General features: G+C 34.0%; 1 protein-coding gene across 1 annotated transcript; it reads left to right on the top strand.

The window, feature by feature from the left end:
- The first annotated feature begins 253 nt into the window (after positions 1 to 253).
- Positions 254 to 11,964, top strand: LOC109503767 (hypothetical protein). The gene is made up of 6 exons (XM_025301611.1): positions 254 to 484; positions 729 to 1,195; positions 9,541 to 9,642; positions 10,546 to 11,134; positions 11,214 to 11,503; positions 11,935 to 11,964. The coding sequence occupies exons 1-6, from the start codon at positions 361 to 363 to the stop codon at positions 11,962 to 11,964; spliced, it is 1,602 nt and encodes a 533-aa protein (XP_025157396.1). The 5' UTR covers positions 254 to 360.
- Positions 11,965 to 12,571: the final 607 nt, after the last annotated feature.

Genomic DNA, 12,571 nt, shown 5'->3' with positions numbered 1-12,571 from the left:
GCGATCGCTCCTACACATATATCGCTCACCATATTGACATACACGTACACACATGTACATGTACATATACGTACACACATGTATACAAGAGATCTCTTGAGACTTGTGCTGACTTCTGCAAAGAAAGAGAAGATACTTTTATTTATATTATTAAATATTTAAAAATACATATATATATATTATTATTAAGTTTTTTTATTAACAATAATTTAATAACATTAGTAATAAGTTTAGATTTTTAAGATAGTAATAAGATAACCTAGATTTTTAAGATAGTAATATTTCTTTTATTATTAAATAATTTATTACAAGGTAAGTGCTTAAATTATAATAAAGCTTTGAAGTTTTAGGAACATCAAGATGGTTTGGAAGTGTTGTGTGCCACAGTGCACATCTAAGACAGCAATACCAGTCCATCGATTCCCCATGGATCGCTGCAGAGCTGAACACTGGTTAACAATCATTGGCAAAACCGAATTGATCGGTGAGTAATGAACAGAAATAGATAAAATAGTATAATCATAATAATATTGTCAGAAATATAGTCATAATATGATTAACATGTAGCATTATTTACATTAAGCAAAAAAAGCAATTTATTTTGTGTTTTACTTACTTTGTGTTTTACTTACTTTGTGTGCTACGGTCATTATCTTACTTCTTGATTACTATTTATTATCATGCAATGATATAACAGTACGCAATATTAATTATTATTAATATTACAGGTGCGCCAAAAGAAGTGCTGGCAAAGTTGAGAATTTGTACGGAACATTTCTCTGAAGAGATGGTATTGCCTTATGGTCCAATACGACGTTTGTTGAACGATAACGCAGTACCATCATTAAAATTAAATTCTTGTTATGTAGAACAGAATGTTCCTGTTATTAATAATTTAGAAGATCATGTTCACTTAATAGAAAATGTTCTGAACATCTCTAACTTTGTGCCAGTGCCCATGAACATGGGCGAAGATGTAGATATATCAAGAAATACCAATAATGAAGGACTGAAAAGAAAATTAAGGATCCAAAGGAAGATGCTGCATAAGAAGAAAAACATAATTAGAAGACAACGTCAAGAAATCCACAGGATCCGTCGAAGGAATAAGTGGGAAGACGTAATGGAGGACATGACAACAACGCAGAAATTATTCTTCGAAATGCTGATGATAAACGCCAAACATGCACCACAGGTATGTTTTGTATGTTAATTTGTATACAATTATGAATGTATATGTACACTTAGTTTTCTTTGTGTTGATGTTATTAAGTATATGAATTTACAGAAAATGTGATAATTTAACTACTTTTTCTATTTATTTATATATTTATAGACATTAAATCAAAGAAACAATACACATAAAGCATATATATGAATTACAATATTAATGCATTTTTTACTGTATAAAAATATCAGTAGCAAAATGCATCTAAATCAGTACATTTTATTAATTTCTTAAAATACAAATTTTGAAACTTTTAGTTATAAATATATGTGCATGCAACACATAAGTATATATCTTGCTTAAAAGTGTAATTATTGCTATTCAAGGATAAAAGTAATGAGAATGTACAAATTTAATACATGTGTTGCTACTTGGCATTTTTCCTTTTATGTACAAATATATTTTTATTTGCTTAATTAATTTAATATGTAGTATTAATTGTATTATGCTAAAAGGGACTTCGAATTATTAGCAATTGCAATATATACACATATATATAAGATATTAATTATAAATATATGTTTTACATAAACAAAATAACATTTAAAGTAAATAAGACTTAAAGTATATGTGTATATATATATGTATACATATTTTATTCTTTTTATTCTCTAATCTTATTTGCTTTAAATGTTATTTTGTTTATGTAAAACATATATTTATAATTAATATCTTGATTTTAAAATTATGCAGTTTTGCGAATATATATATATATATTGTTGTGCCCACACCTTTGGGGAACGTATTGTTCCCACGCTCTTGGGAGAAGACGCTCTGTGAAGAAGGCATATAGAGAATGTGAACAGCTGTTATCGTTGTCAAGGAGTTTGTTTACTAACAACTGGGAATAATAAGAGAGTCGCTCTAGTCCTGTCACAGCGTACGGACGTAAAGCGAATTCGTGCGATTATTTATTTTGGATTGATTAAGATCCGTTTTTCTAGGCTGTAAATAAAGCTTTTCTCGTTTAGTATATCTCGAGTTATTTCTTTCACGCGCGGGCACAACATTTGGGGGCTCGTCCGGGATCAATAACGATAGAAATCGTAGACGTGCTTGTGTGTGAAAGTGAAAGAAAAAGAAATGGCTTTGGCACATTCGCCGAGGAGAACTCGTGCTCAGACGCCGGCTACCTCAGATGATTCATTACGAGCCGTTCTTCAGGAGTTGCAGCAACTAAGGGAGGAACGGCAGCAGGATCAGAGAGAACAGCTACGGATACAAAATGAATTAAAAACACAGCTTGAGGAGCGTGATTCAGCTTTTAAACGCCTGGAAGAAAAACTGGATAAACAGATGAGTCCTTCAAATAATAGTATTTTTGGGAATGAATCTCGTAATGTTATCGATCTCGAAAATTCGAGAATGAATGTTGAAAGAGAACGTATATTTTGTGATGTCAAAGTGAAATCAGATATTTATGATGGGATATTTATGATGCCTTTAAGAGTTCCTTGCACAATTTTCTCTAATATCGCAAGCTAATGGTTGGAATGATTCCGCGAAAACAGTAGCTTTGGCTTCCTGTTTAAGAGGGAAAGCACGAACGGTTCTTTTAAATATAAATGATTTAAAAAAAATAACTTTTAATGAAATAAAAGAAAAATTAGAATTACAATTTGGAGAGGGTGAATTAATGCAAAATTATTATTCACAATTTACAAATCGAAAGATGCTTGCGGGAGAAGATTATGCAACTCTTGGTGCAGATTTAGAGCGTCTTTCGAGAGGAGCTTATCCAGAATGTTCTTTTGAAGTTCGCGAAAAGATTGCTTGTGCACAATTCATTGCTGCAATTTCGGATAATTTTATTAAGCGTTCGCTTTTGACAGAAGGAATAGTTTCACTTAAAGCGGCTATAGAACGAGCAAAGATTTTACAATCAATAAATGAAAACTGTTTTTCACGGAAAATAAAAGAACAAAAAGTCACGGGAGTTTTCTGTCGTTTTGAAGAAAAAGGAAATGGATATAAGAAGGGAAAAGAATTTGAAAGAGTTGAAGCACGAAGAAATTTTAAAACGAGTAAGAATAAAGAAAGGGAATGTTGGCAATGCGGTGGGGTAGGACATTTTCGTTCAGAATGTCCGACATTGCAGCAAAAGGAAAACTAAATTTTGCCGAGCTTCACGAAGCTGGTTCGGTAAAAAGGATTCAGGCTCCGTTTTATAAGCGCAAAATTGATAAAAACATGTATAATATTTGTGGAAAATTGAATGATAAAATGTTCCTTAGTAATTTTTGTTGTTTCAGGGGCTTGTTAAATAATACAACTTGTTCTTTTAAAATTGACACAGGTTCCGATGTCTTGATTATAAGTTCTAGGAAGGTAATACCTTTGAAATTGAGTCCGATAGGTTCTGTTAATTTATTTTACCCTACAGGAGAAAGAGTTCAGGTTCATTCACAAGTTGTTGCTACCATTACTTTGGGGAAGTTTTGTGTACAATTATGTTTTTATGTAGCTGATATAAATAATGATTGTATTTTAGGAAGAGATTTTCTTTTAAAAACAGGTTTAGTAGATGGATTGTTTGAAAGGGCTCTTGGAATCTCAAAGAATAGTTTTGGAAAACAAGAATTAATTTGTTCTAGAATAGAGAAACATTCTATTCAATTTCCTGAATTACTTAGGGAAATTCATGAACAAAGTTCTAAACATTTGAATTTTTCACAAAAAGAGATTTTCTCAGAGTTTCTTATTCAATTTCAAGATTTATTTGCTGAAAATGTTATAGCTGGTAATTGTGATATTCTTTGTCATCATATTAAACTTTTAGATTCTAATCCTATTAAGCAGACTCCTCGTCGAATTCCTATTCATTTACAAGAAGAAGTTTATAAAATTATAGAAGACATGAAAGCTCAAAAGGTAATAGAAGAATCCAATAGCCCTTGGATTTCTCCGGCTGTAATGGTAAAAAAAAAAGATGGTTCTATAAGATTTTGTGTAGATTATAGAAAATTAAATGCAGTAACCATCAAGGATTCATATCCACTTCCAAGAATTGATCAAATTTTAGATTGTTTAGCTGGGAATTCATGGTTTTGTACTCTTGATTTAAAGAGTGGTTATTGGCAGGTGGGGTTAGCTCCTGAGGATCGGGAAAAAACTGCTTTTTCTATAGGAAACGGTTTATGGCAGTTTACAGTGATGCCGTTCGGACTTTGTAATGCTCCTGCCACTTTTGAACGTTTAATGGAAAAAGTGTTATCAGGTTTAATTTCTAAAAAATGTTTCGTTTTCTTGGACGATGTAATTGTTTTTGGAAAGAATTTTGAAGAAATGATTTCTAATTTAAAAGCAGTTTTTCTGCGGTTACAATCCGCAAATCTTAAGGTAAATCCAAAGAAATGTGAATTTTTAAGGAAAAAGATCAGATACTTGGGTCATGTGATTTCTGCTGAGGGAGTTGCTACAGATCCTGATAAGATTTCTGTTCTTAAAGATTGGCCAATTCCTAAGACACGGAAACAAATTTTTCTCTTTTAGCCAAGCCTTTATTTAGATTGACGGAGGAAAATAGAAAATTTTCTTGGTCAACAGAATGTCAGTTGGCATTTCAGGAGTTAAAACGTGTGATGACTTCTTCTCCAATTTTATCTTTTCCTTCTGGAGAAGGTCAATTTATTCTTGACACTGATGCTTCAAATCATGGCATCGGAGCAGTTCTTTCACAGCTTCAAGAAGGAAAAGAGAAAATGCTGTACAATCTTTTCATCATTATTTATATGGAAGGAAGTTTTTAGTAAGAACAGATCATGTTTCTTTACGATGGTTAACTTCATTTAAAAATTTGGAAGGACAGTTGGCAAGATGCTTCAGGATTCAGTGTTGGCACAAATTCATCAAGCTAAAGAGATTGATAAAAGGCCTTCTTGGCAGGCTGTTGCTCCTATGGAGATTTCTTCTAAGATTTATTGGTCTCAATGGGAAGCTATAGTTGTTTTAAATGGTGTCTTATATAAAAAATGGGAATCTCCTAATTTATTAAACCATGTTTATCAAATTTTAGTTCCTCGGGAGAAGGTTTCGGAGGTGTTGGAAGAAGCTCATGATTCACCTTCCGGTGGTCATTTTGGAATTAATAAAACTTTACAAAGGATACGTAAACGTTTTTATTGGGCAACTTGCAAGAGAGACGTAGAGGATTGGTGTGCTTCTTGCAAAATTTGTATAGCTAAGAAAGGTCCTTCTGAAAAAGGGAAATCTCCTCTTCAGGTGTATAATGTAGGTGCTCCTTTTGAAAGAATACAAGTTGATATTTTAGGTCCTCTTCCTACCACTCTTAATGGAAATCGGTATGTGCTCGTTGTGCTAGATTGTTTTACCAAATGGCCAGAGGCTATTCCTTTGAAAAATAAAAGAGCAACCACTGTTGCTAAGTTTCTAGTTGAACAAGTATTTTCTCGACATGGAATTCCTTTAGAATTACATACTGATCAAGGAAAGAATTTTGAGTCACGATTAATTCTTGAGATGTCTCATATTTTAGGAATCAGGAAAACTCGTACTACACCTCTTCATCCTCAGTCAGATGGACAAGTTGAACGTCAACATAGAACAATTTTAAATTATTTGGCGAAATATATTTCTGATAATCAACGAGATTGGGATAAATGGATTTCTTTGTTTCTACTGGCTTTTCGCTCCTCTAAACATGAAGCAACTGGAGTTTCTCCAGCCGAAATGTATCTTGGTCAGGATCTTCGTTTACCTTTAGATCTTCTTCGAGGTCGGCCTCCCTCAGTTAAAGATAAAGAAGAAGAAAAGTACACTATTAAATTAAGGAAAAAACTGGATGAAATTCATCGTTTTGCTAGACGTCGTCTTCAAATTAGGTCTCAAAATACCAAATCTTGGTATGATCAACGTTCTAGACAAGTGACATTTGAACAAGGTCAAAAGGTTTGGTTTTTCAATCCTCGTCGTACAATAGGAAAAGCTCCGAAATTGCAAAGTTCTTGGGAAGGACCTTTTATAATTATAAAGAAACTTAGTGATGTCGTGTTTTGTATAGGCAAATCTTTCAAACATAAAAGAAAAGTGGTTCATGCAGATCGTTTGGCTCCTTTTCGAGAAAGAGATATTAAATAAAATTAAAAGAATCAATACATGTATATACATATACTTGTTTGTTTTCTTTTCCTTTTTCAGAATTTCCCATTCCTCTTTCCTTTTCCGTTTTCCGAGTCGCTGACGTCTTTTTCCACTGAGATCCGTTAAGGACCGCCCTCCTCACGGTTTTTGACCGTGGTTTTTCCGTGAGGCTTTGGGTGAATACCGGGGCGGGGATTAGGGGTGTTCTTTTAAAGAACGTCGGGTCCACGGGTTATACCCCCCCCCTTATCCGAAGAAGAAGCTGAAGAGCGGTGAGCTGGGACTTCGAGAGTCACGTCGACAACTTTTCGGCCTGATAGCTGTTGGGACAAGAGATGGCGTAGTCAAGAGAACCTGAGACAGCAGTCCAGGTTGTGACAAAGGATCGCCAAAGGTGCCCTGGAGCAGCAAAGATGGCTTGAAATTTTGGAGATAGACTTGAAGAAGAGCATCACGAACAACTTTTTCCATGGGATTGTCGGGACGACAATTTTGGAAGAGAGGGGACAGTGTTGTGCCCACACCTTTGGGGAACGTATTGTTCCCACGCTCTTGGGAGAAGACGCTCTGTGAAGAAGGCATATAGAGAATGTGAACAGCTGTTATCGTTGTCAAGGAGTTTGTTTACTAACAACTGGGAATAATAAGAGAGTCGCTCTAGTCCTGTCACAGCGTACGGACGTAAAGCGAATTCGTGCGATTATTTATTTTGGATTGATTAAGATCCGTTTTTCTAGGCTGTAAATAAAGCTTTTCTCGTTTAGTATATCTCGAGTTATTTCTTTCACGCGCGGGCACAACAATATATATATATATATATATATAAATTGATATTAAATTGATGGTTTTTTATGTAATTGTATATGAATCCATACGTGACCACTGAAATTGTCTTTCATGTAATATTTTTGAGAAAAATAGAGTACAATAGTTAAAAAATATGATTTTAACAATTTTTATAAATGAATTTTTTTTTATTTTTTATAAATGAATCAGAGAAAGCAAATTTTTTCCTTACATTGAAACAAACGACTTCTTATAGTACTATTGTTCCTCATTAAAATTAATTTTTATTTGTCAACGTGTTATTTCTTTTGTCTATAGTGAGAAGTTACGCATATTTTATATAGCATAGGAATATAGAATATATTTGGTCTGTTCTTTGTAGCTGCACTGTTGAACTGGCGCAATGAGTTAAAGTGAGACAAATATAAGTTTTCTCACTCTAGCTTGTTGCACTAGTTCAGCAGTGCAGCTACAAAGAACAGACTAATTAATTTTTTTACTTTATGCAACTAAATTTAACAATTATCTTTACATAATTTTTTCTGCGAATTTAGTCTTTTTATACATGAATGTTGTTGACAGTGGTAATTGCAATAACACGCGTTTACATTTAAATTGACCATTAGATGTTTGCAAGTATCGATTCTACTACTTTTTTCTTTTGTGATTAATCGCTTTCTCTTGTGTAAATGCTGCCATAATGCAGTATGATAAGGCACAGTTGAATTTTGCTAATAAATAAATATATCAGGTGTAGTAAAAAGAAATCCATTATTTTTTCAATAGATGGCTTTAGTTATCTGTATCTCGCGTTGTATAAGTCCGATCGGGTTCCACTAGATGGCGTTAGATAGATGAGATTTCGTACTAAAAAAACTTCTGTGACAGTTTTGTGATTAGTTGACTCAGTTTTGTTTGAGCGCGCGTCAAAGATGGACACTAGCAAAGAGAAAATACGCTATATTTTACAGTTTTTCTTCGATAAAGGCGAAAACGCAAGCCAGGCGGCTGAAAATGTGAATAGTGTTTATGGTCCTGATACTGTAACAGCCAATCACGCACAATTTTGATTTCGTCGATTCCGTTCCGGTAATTTCGATGTCAAAGATGTACCACGCACTGGAAGGCCAATTGTCGAAAATATGGATAAAATCATGGACATTGTCGAGTCCGACCGTCATGTAAGCACTGTTTCGATTGCCCAAGAGCTAAAGATTACACAAAAAACCGTTTGGAACCATTTGAATAAGGCTGGATACAAAAAGAAGCTCGATGTATGGGTGCCACACGAGTTAACGAAAAAAAACCTCATGGACCGAATTTCCATCTGCGAATCGCTGCTGAATTGCAACAAAATCGACCCATTTGGGTCGACCATGAAGCGGTTGGTCACTGGTGATGAAAAGTGGATCACTTACGACAACGTCAAGCGAAAACAGTCGTGGTCGAATCGCGATGAGCCGGCGGAAACGGTGGCCAAGCCAGGATTGACGTCCAGGAAGGTTTTGCTGTATGTTTGATGGGATTGGCAGGGAATTATTTACTATGAGCTGCTCCCCTACGGCAAAACTCTTAACTCGGAACTGTACTGTCAACAATTGGACCGTCTGAAGGAAGCAATCGCCCAGAAGCGGCCGGCTTTGGCCAATAGGAGAAGAATTGTGTTCCATCAGGACAACGCCAGGCCACACACATCAATAGTGACTCGCCAGAAGCTCCGGGAGCGTGGTCGGGAGGTTCTTATGCATCCACCTTATAGTCCGGACCTGGCACCAAGTGATTACCATCTATTCCTGTCCATGGCGAACAATTTTGCTGGTGAAAAATTCGCTTCAAGAGAGGCTTGTGAAAATCGACTGTCTCAATTTTTTGCCAGTAGGGACGAAGGCTTCTATGAGAGAGACATAATGAAATTACCTTGAAAATGGCAACAAGTTATCGAACAAAACGGCGCATATTTGACCTAAATCGGATCATTCTAACTATGGTAATTAAAGCCTTCAATTTCATGCAAAAATAATGGATTTCTTTTTACTACACCTGATATATATATTCTGTGAGCATAAAAAGGTATGAGTACTTTGACAATTCCTCATACACAACATATTTTTCCACATTTGTTTATACTTCTTTTCCTTCTTTATTTTTAATACATTACTTACTATTCCACAACATACAAATATTGTTACCATGTATTTCTTCATTTGTACATCATTATATTAACATTAGCGAGTGGATTTGTGTGCATGTAAATACCACGTGATACTTTGAAGAAAATTATTTTTCAAAAGGGCTTACTGAGCAATGAGCTGAAGAAAATATATGTGAAGTATATTTTTCTTATTGTTTTATTATTATGACGTGAAATAATCATGAAAGAAAAGTTTAACATATCTGAAATATTGATAACATTTCTACTGTTTTAGGAGCATATGTTGCATACTGCAGAAACCAGTAATATAGTTTCAAAAAAAGAACAAGCAACCCATGTGATATGTAATATTGATAAAGACGAAACTGTACAATATGTAAGTATTACCATAATTTTGCATGGTGTGAATTTTGTTCGTGATTTTTGCATTCAATTTTTTAATCTTTAAGCATTACTTTATGCTACCTCTTAATTTTAAAATGGCATTAACATAATTATTTATATTTCAATTCTTAACAGAGTAATCCTTTTCCTTCTATAATCATGTACATAATATGGACAGACTATCAAAAAACTATATTTGTAAAAAATGAAAAAAATCGTATTTCTCTCCTCTGTGTGTGTGTGTGTGTGTGTGTCATTTGCTTATTGCAAAAAACCTGCAGTTATTGCTCTTTGGCTAATCTGAGCAGATTATGTATATATATGTAATTTTGTTTATGAAAATTATAAAAAAAGGATTACATGTGCATGTGTTCAGATTTGATATTACAATTGTCTTTATAAAAATTTTGCGATACAGAGTAAATATTATATTACAAATTGATTTTTGCATTATATTAAATAAATAATGAATGCTTGGGCAACTACTTGGGTGAGGAAGACCTTGCACTTTTTTAAGCAAGAAAATAAAATGCATGTTAAGTGAAGGTTAGCACTTGCTGTTTTCATGAAAATATACATAAATAAATCTAACATTGCATATAAAAATGGTGTGTGTTTCTGATACATAATTTTAAAACTATCATATTTCTCCTTACAATAAAAAATAAAGCGGCATAATTCTTCTCTGAAAATTAAAGCGGACACAATTCTTCTCAATGGCGCTTCTATTTATTATCAATATCTTGCTTGTGCTAAATAAAACAGAGTATGCTTAGAAATTGTGTTTATGTAATATGTGCGTACAAGTTATGCATGATATTATCACTATGTAGCAAAATAATATCATGCACAACATTATGTAAAACATAACAATGTTATTGTAATTTTTATGTAGGGTCATCGCTATGGCAGCCAACAGAAGGCCCTGATGTTGACGCTGTATAAAACGATGGGAAAGCGCGCGTATTCTTATTTACGTCAAATTTTTTCACATATGCCATCTATTCAAACGTTGCATTTAGCGCTTCAGAAAATACCAGTCTCCGCAGGTTTGAACACTTTTATTTTGAGACACTTGGAATCTATAGCTCCAAAGATGTCAGTGAAAAATAAAGTGTGCATTCTTATGTGGGACGAGGTATCTATTCAACTCAAGATCACATATGATAACCGTAAGGATATCATATGTGGACTTGAGGATTGGGGCAATAATCGCACCGGAAAGATGGCTGATCACGTTTTGGTATTTATGCTTCACGGATTATACACGGGCTGGAAGATGCCCATTTCTTATAATTTTTGTTGCAAACAAACAAATACAGCGCAATTAGTACGTTGTATTAAAGAACATGTTTCCAAAATTAACGATCTAGGCTTTCACATCGTTGCAACAGTTTGTGACCAGGGATCTTCGAACATGGCTACAATAAAGGAACTGCTACTGCGTACGGACATGAAACGCAAGTCTTCTGAAAGAACTCAGAGTAAGCAATAACAATAAGTATAGTATTTTTATAACAGTGTATGTAAATAATTAATTTATATTCATTTCTTTTGTAAAAGGTCAAACGTTTGAAGTGGGGCAATATGTAATTGTTCCCTTATATGACGGACCACATCTCATCAAAGGCGTGAGGAATAACTTATTAACAAAGGACTTAGCGATGAGCTGCGAGAATGGCGTATCAGCGAAAATTGCATCGTGGGACATAATTAAGACTGCGTGGATTATGGACAGAGAAACACACAAAATTCGACCGCAATTAAAAAAAATTAAATGTGAGTACATTATGGAGGATAAAATTAAGAAAATGCGTGTGAAATATGCCGTTCAAGTGTTAAGTGGTACAATGGCAAGCTGCATTGAAACATTGGCCACATCAAATTGTAAGTATTATTATGTTAGAAAATACAGATAAATAAGAAGTTTAAGGGCAATTTTCATAATCTCCGGTTAACTATAATTACCGGTTATTCTAATGAAATTGACCAATCGTATTTATTGTTGACCATTACTTACTAATCACGGTTGATCGACGATCACGATTGATTTTCCGATAAATTATCGATAAGACTACCCGGAGATTGCAAAAATTGGCCCTAAAACTTATATTATCAATCTTTTTTTAACATTGAAATATATATGTCTTTTATTTATGTAAAATATAATCCATTTTATAGTAAAATAAGTTACATATGGCGTTAAAAAATTACTTAGAGAAAATTGTTGATCTTTGCAACAGATGACACAATTATTTATGTAACATAAAAATGTATGTTACAGGTGTTGTTCGCCACGAAGACAAGGACTTAAAAATAGAGGAAAACGAAGGACTTGCCACCGCGGAAAGTGTTAACTTTTTCAACGATTTATTTGACAGTGTGAATGGAAGTGATAAAGAGTGTGTTGAAGACAATGACAAGACTGCGACAAGCGGTGAGTGAAACAAGTGTTCATCATGTTTTCTGGGTAAGTGCAAAACGTATATTACGCGAAATAAAATATGTTGATAAGATTTCACGTGAAATTATTAAGAATGTGCCAACTGTTACAAACTGGAAATTCACTATAGACGGGTTTCAAAAAATTATGGGATATTTTACATTCACAATTTGGTTTTCATAAATTAAATGCTCGATATTGTAATCAAGATCCGCTAGAAAATTTTTTTGGTCAAATTAGAAGTCACGCGGTTCGTCATATTAACCCCACTCCTTCACAGTTTGAAGAGTCGTACATCACTCTATTACTAAGCAACATGAAGTCAGTATCTATAGTTGGCGGTAATTGCGAGGCCGTTGATGATAACTCTATGTTGTTATCATTAGAAGAGTGTTTAAAAGGTGACTTTTCAGACGTGGAAGTGCATGATGTCGCTCGCAATGACAATGGCGATGATGAAGTGCATGATTTTATATCG

Source organism: Harpegnathos saltator, unplaced genomic scaffold (genome assembly GCF_003227715.2).
Source record: "Harpegnathos saltator strain DR-91 unplaced genomic scaffold, Hsal_v8.6 scaffold433, whole genome shotgun sequence".
In the NCBI taxonomy this organism is placed as follows: domain Eukaryota; kingdom Metazoa; phylum Arthropoda; class Insecta; order Hymenoptera; family Formicidae; genus Harpegnathos; species Harpegnathos saltator.
The sequence above is the reverse complement of the archived record's forward strand: the minus strand, read 5'-3'. Positions and strand labels throughout refer to the sequence as shown.

What these genes read in the sequence shown, in the direction of transcription:
- LOC109503767 (XM_025301611.1), top strand. Translation starts at nt 361, where the DNA reads ATGGTTTGGAAGTGTTGTGTGCCACAGTGCACATCTAAGACAGCAATA. An exon ending in TGGCAAAACCGAATTGATCG is followed by an intron (nt 485 to 728) that starts GTGAGTAATGAA and finishes TTAATATTACAG; the next exon opens with GTGCGCCAAAAGAAGTGCTG. An exon ending in AAGTGTTAAGTGGTACAATG is followed by an intron (nt 11,504 to 11,934) that starts GCAAGCTGCATT and finishes TGTATGTTACAG; the next exon opens with GTGTTGTTCGCCACGAAGAC.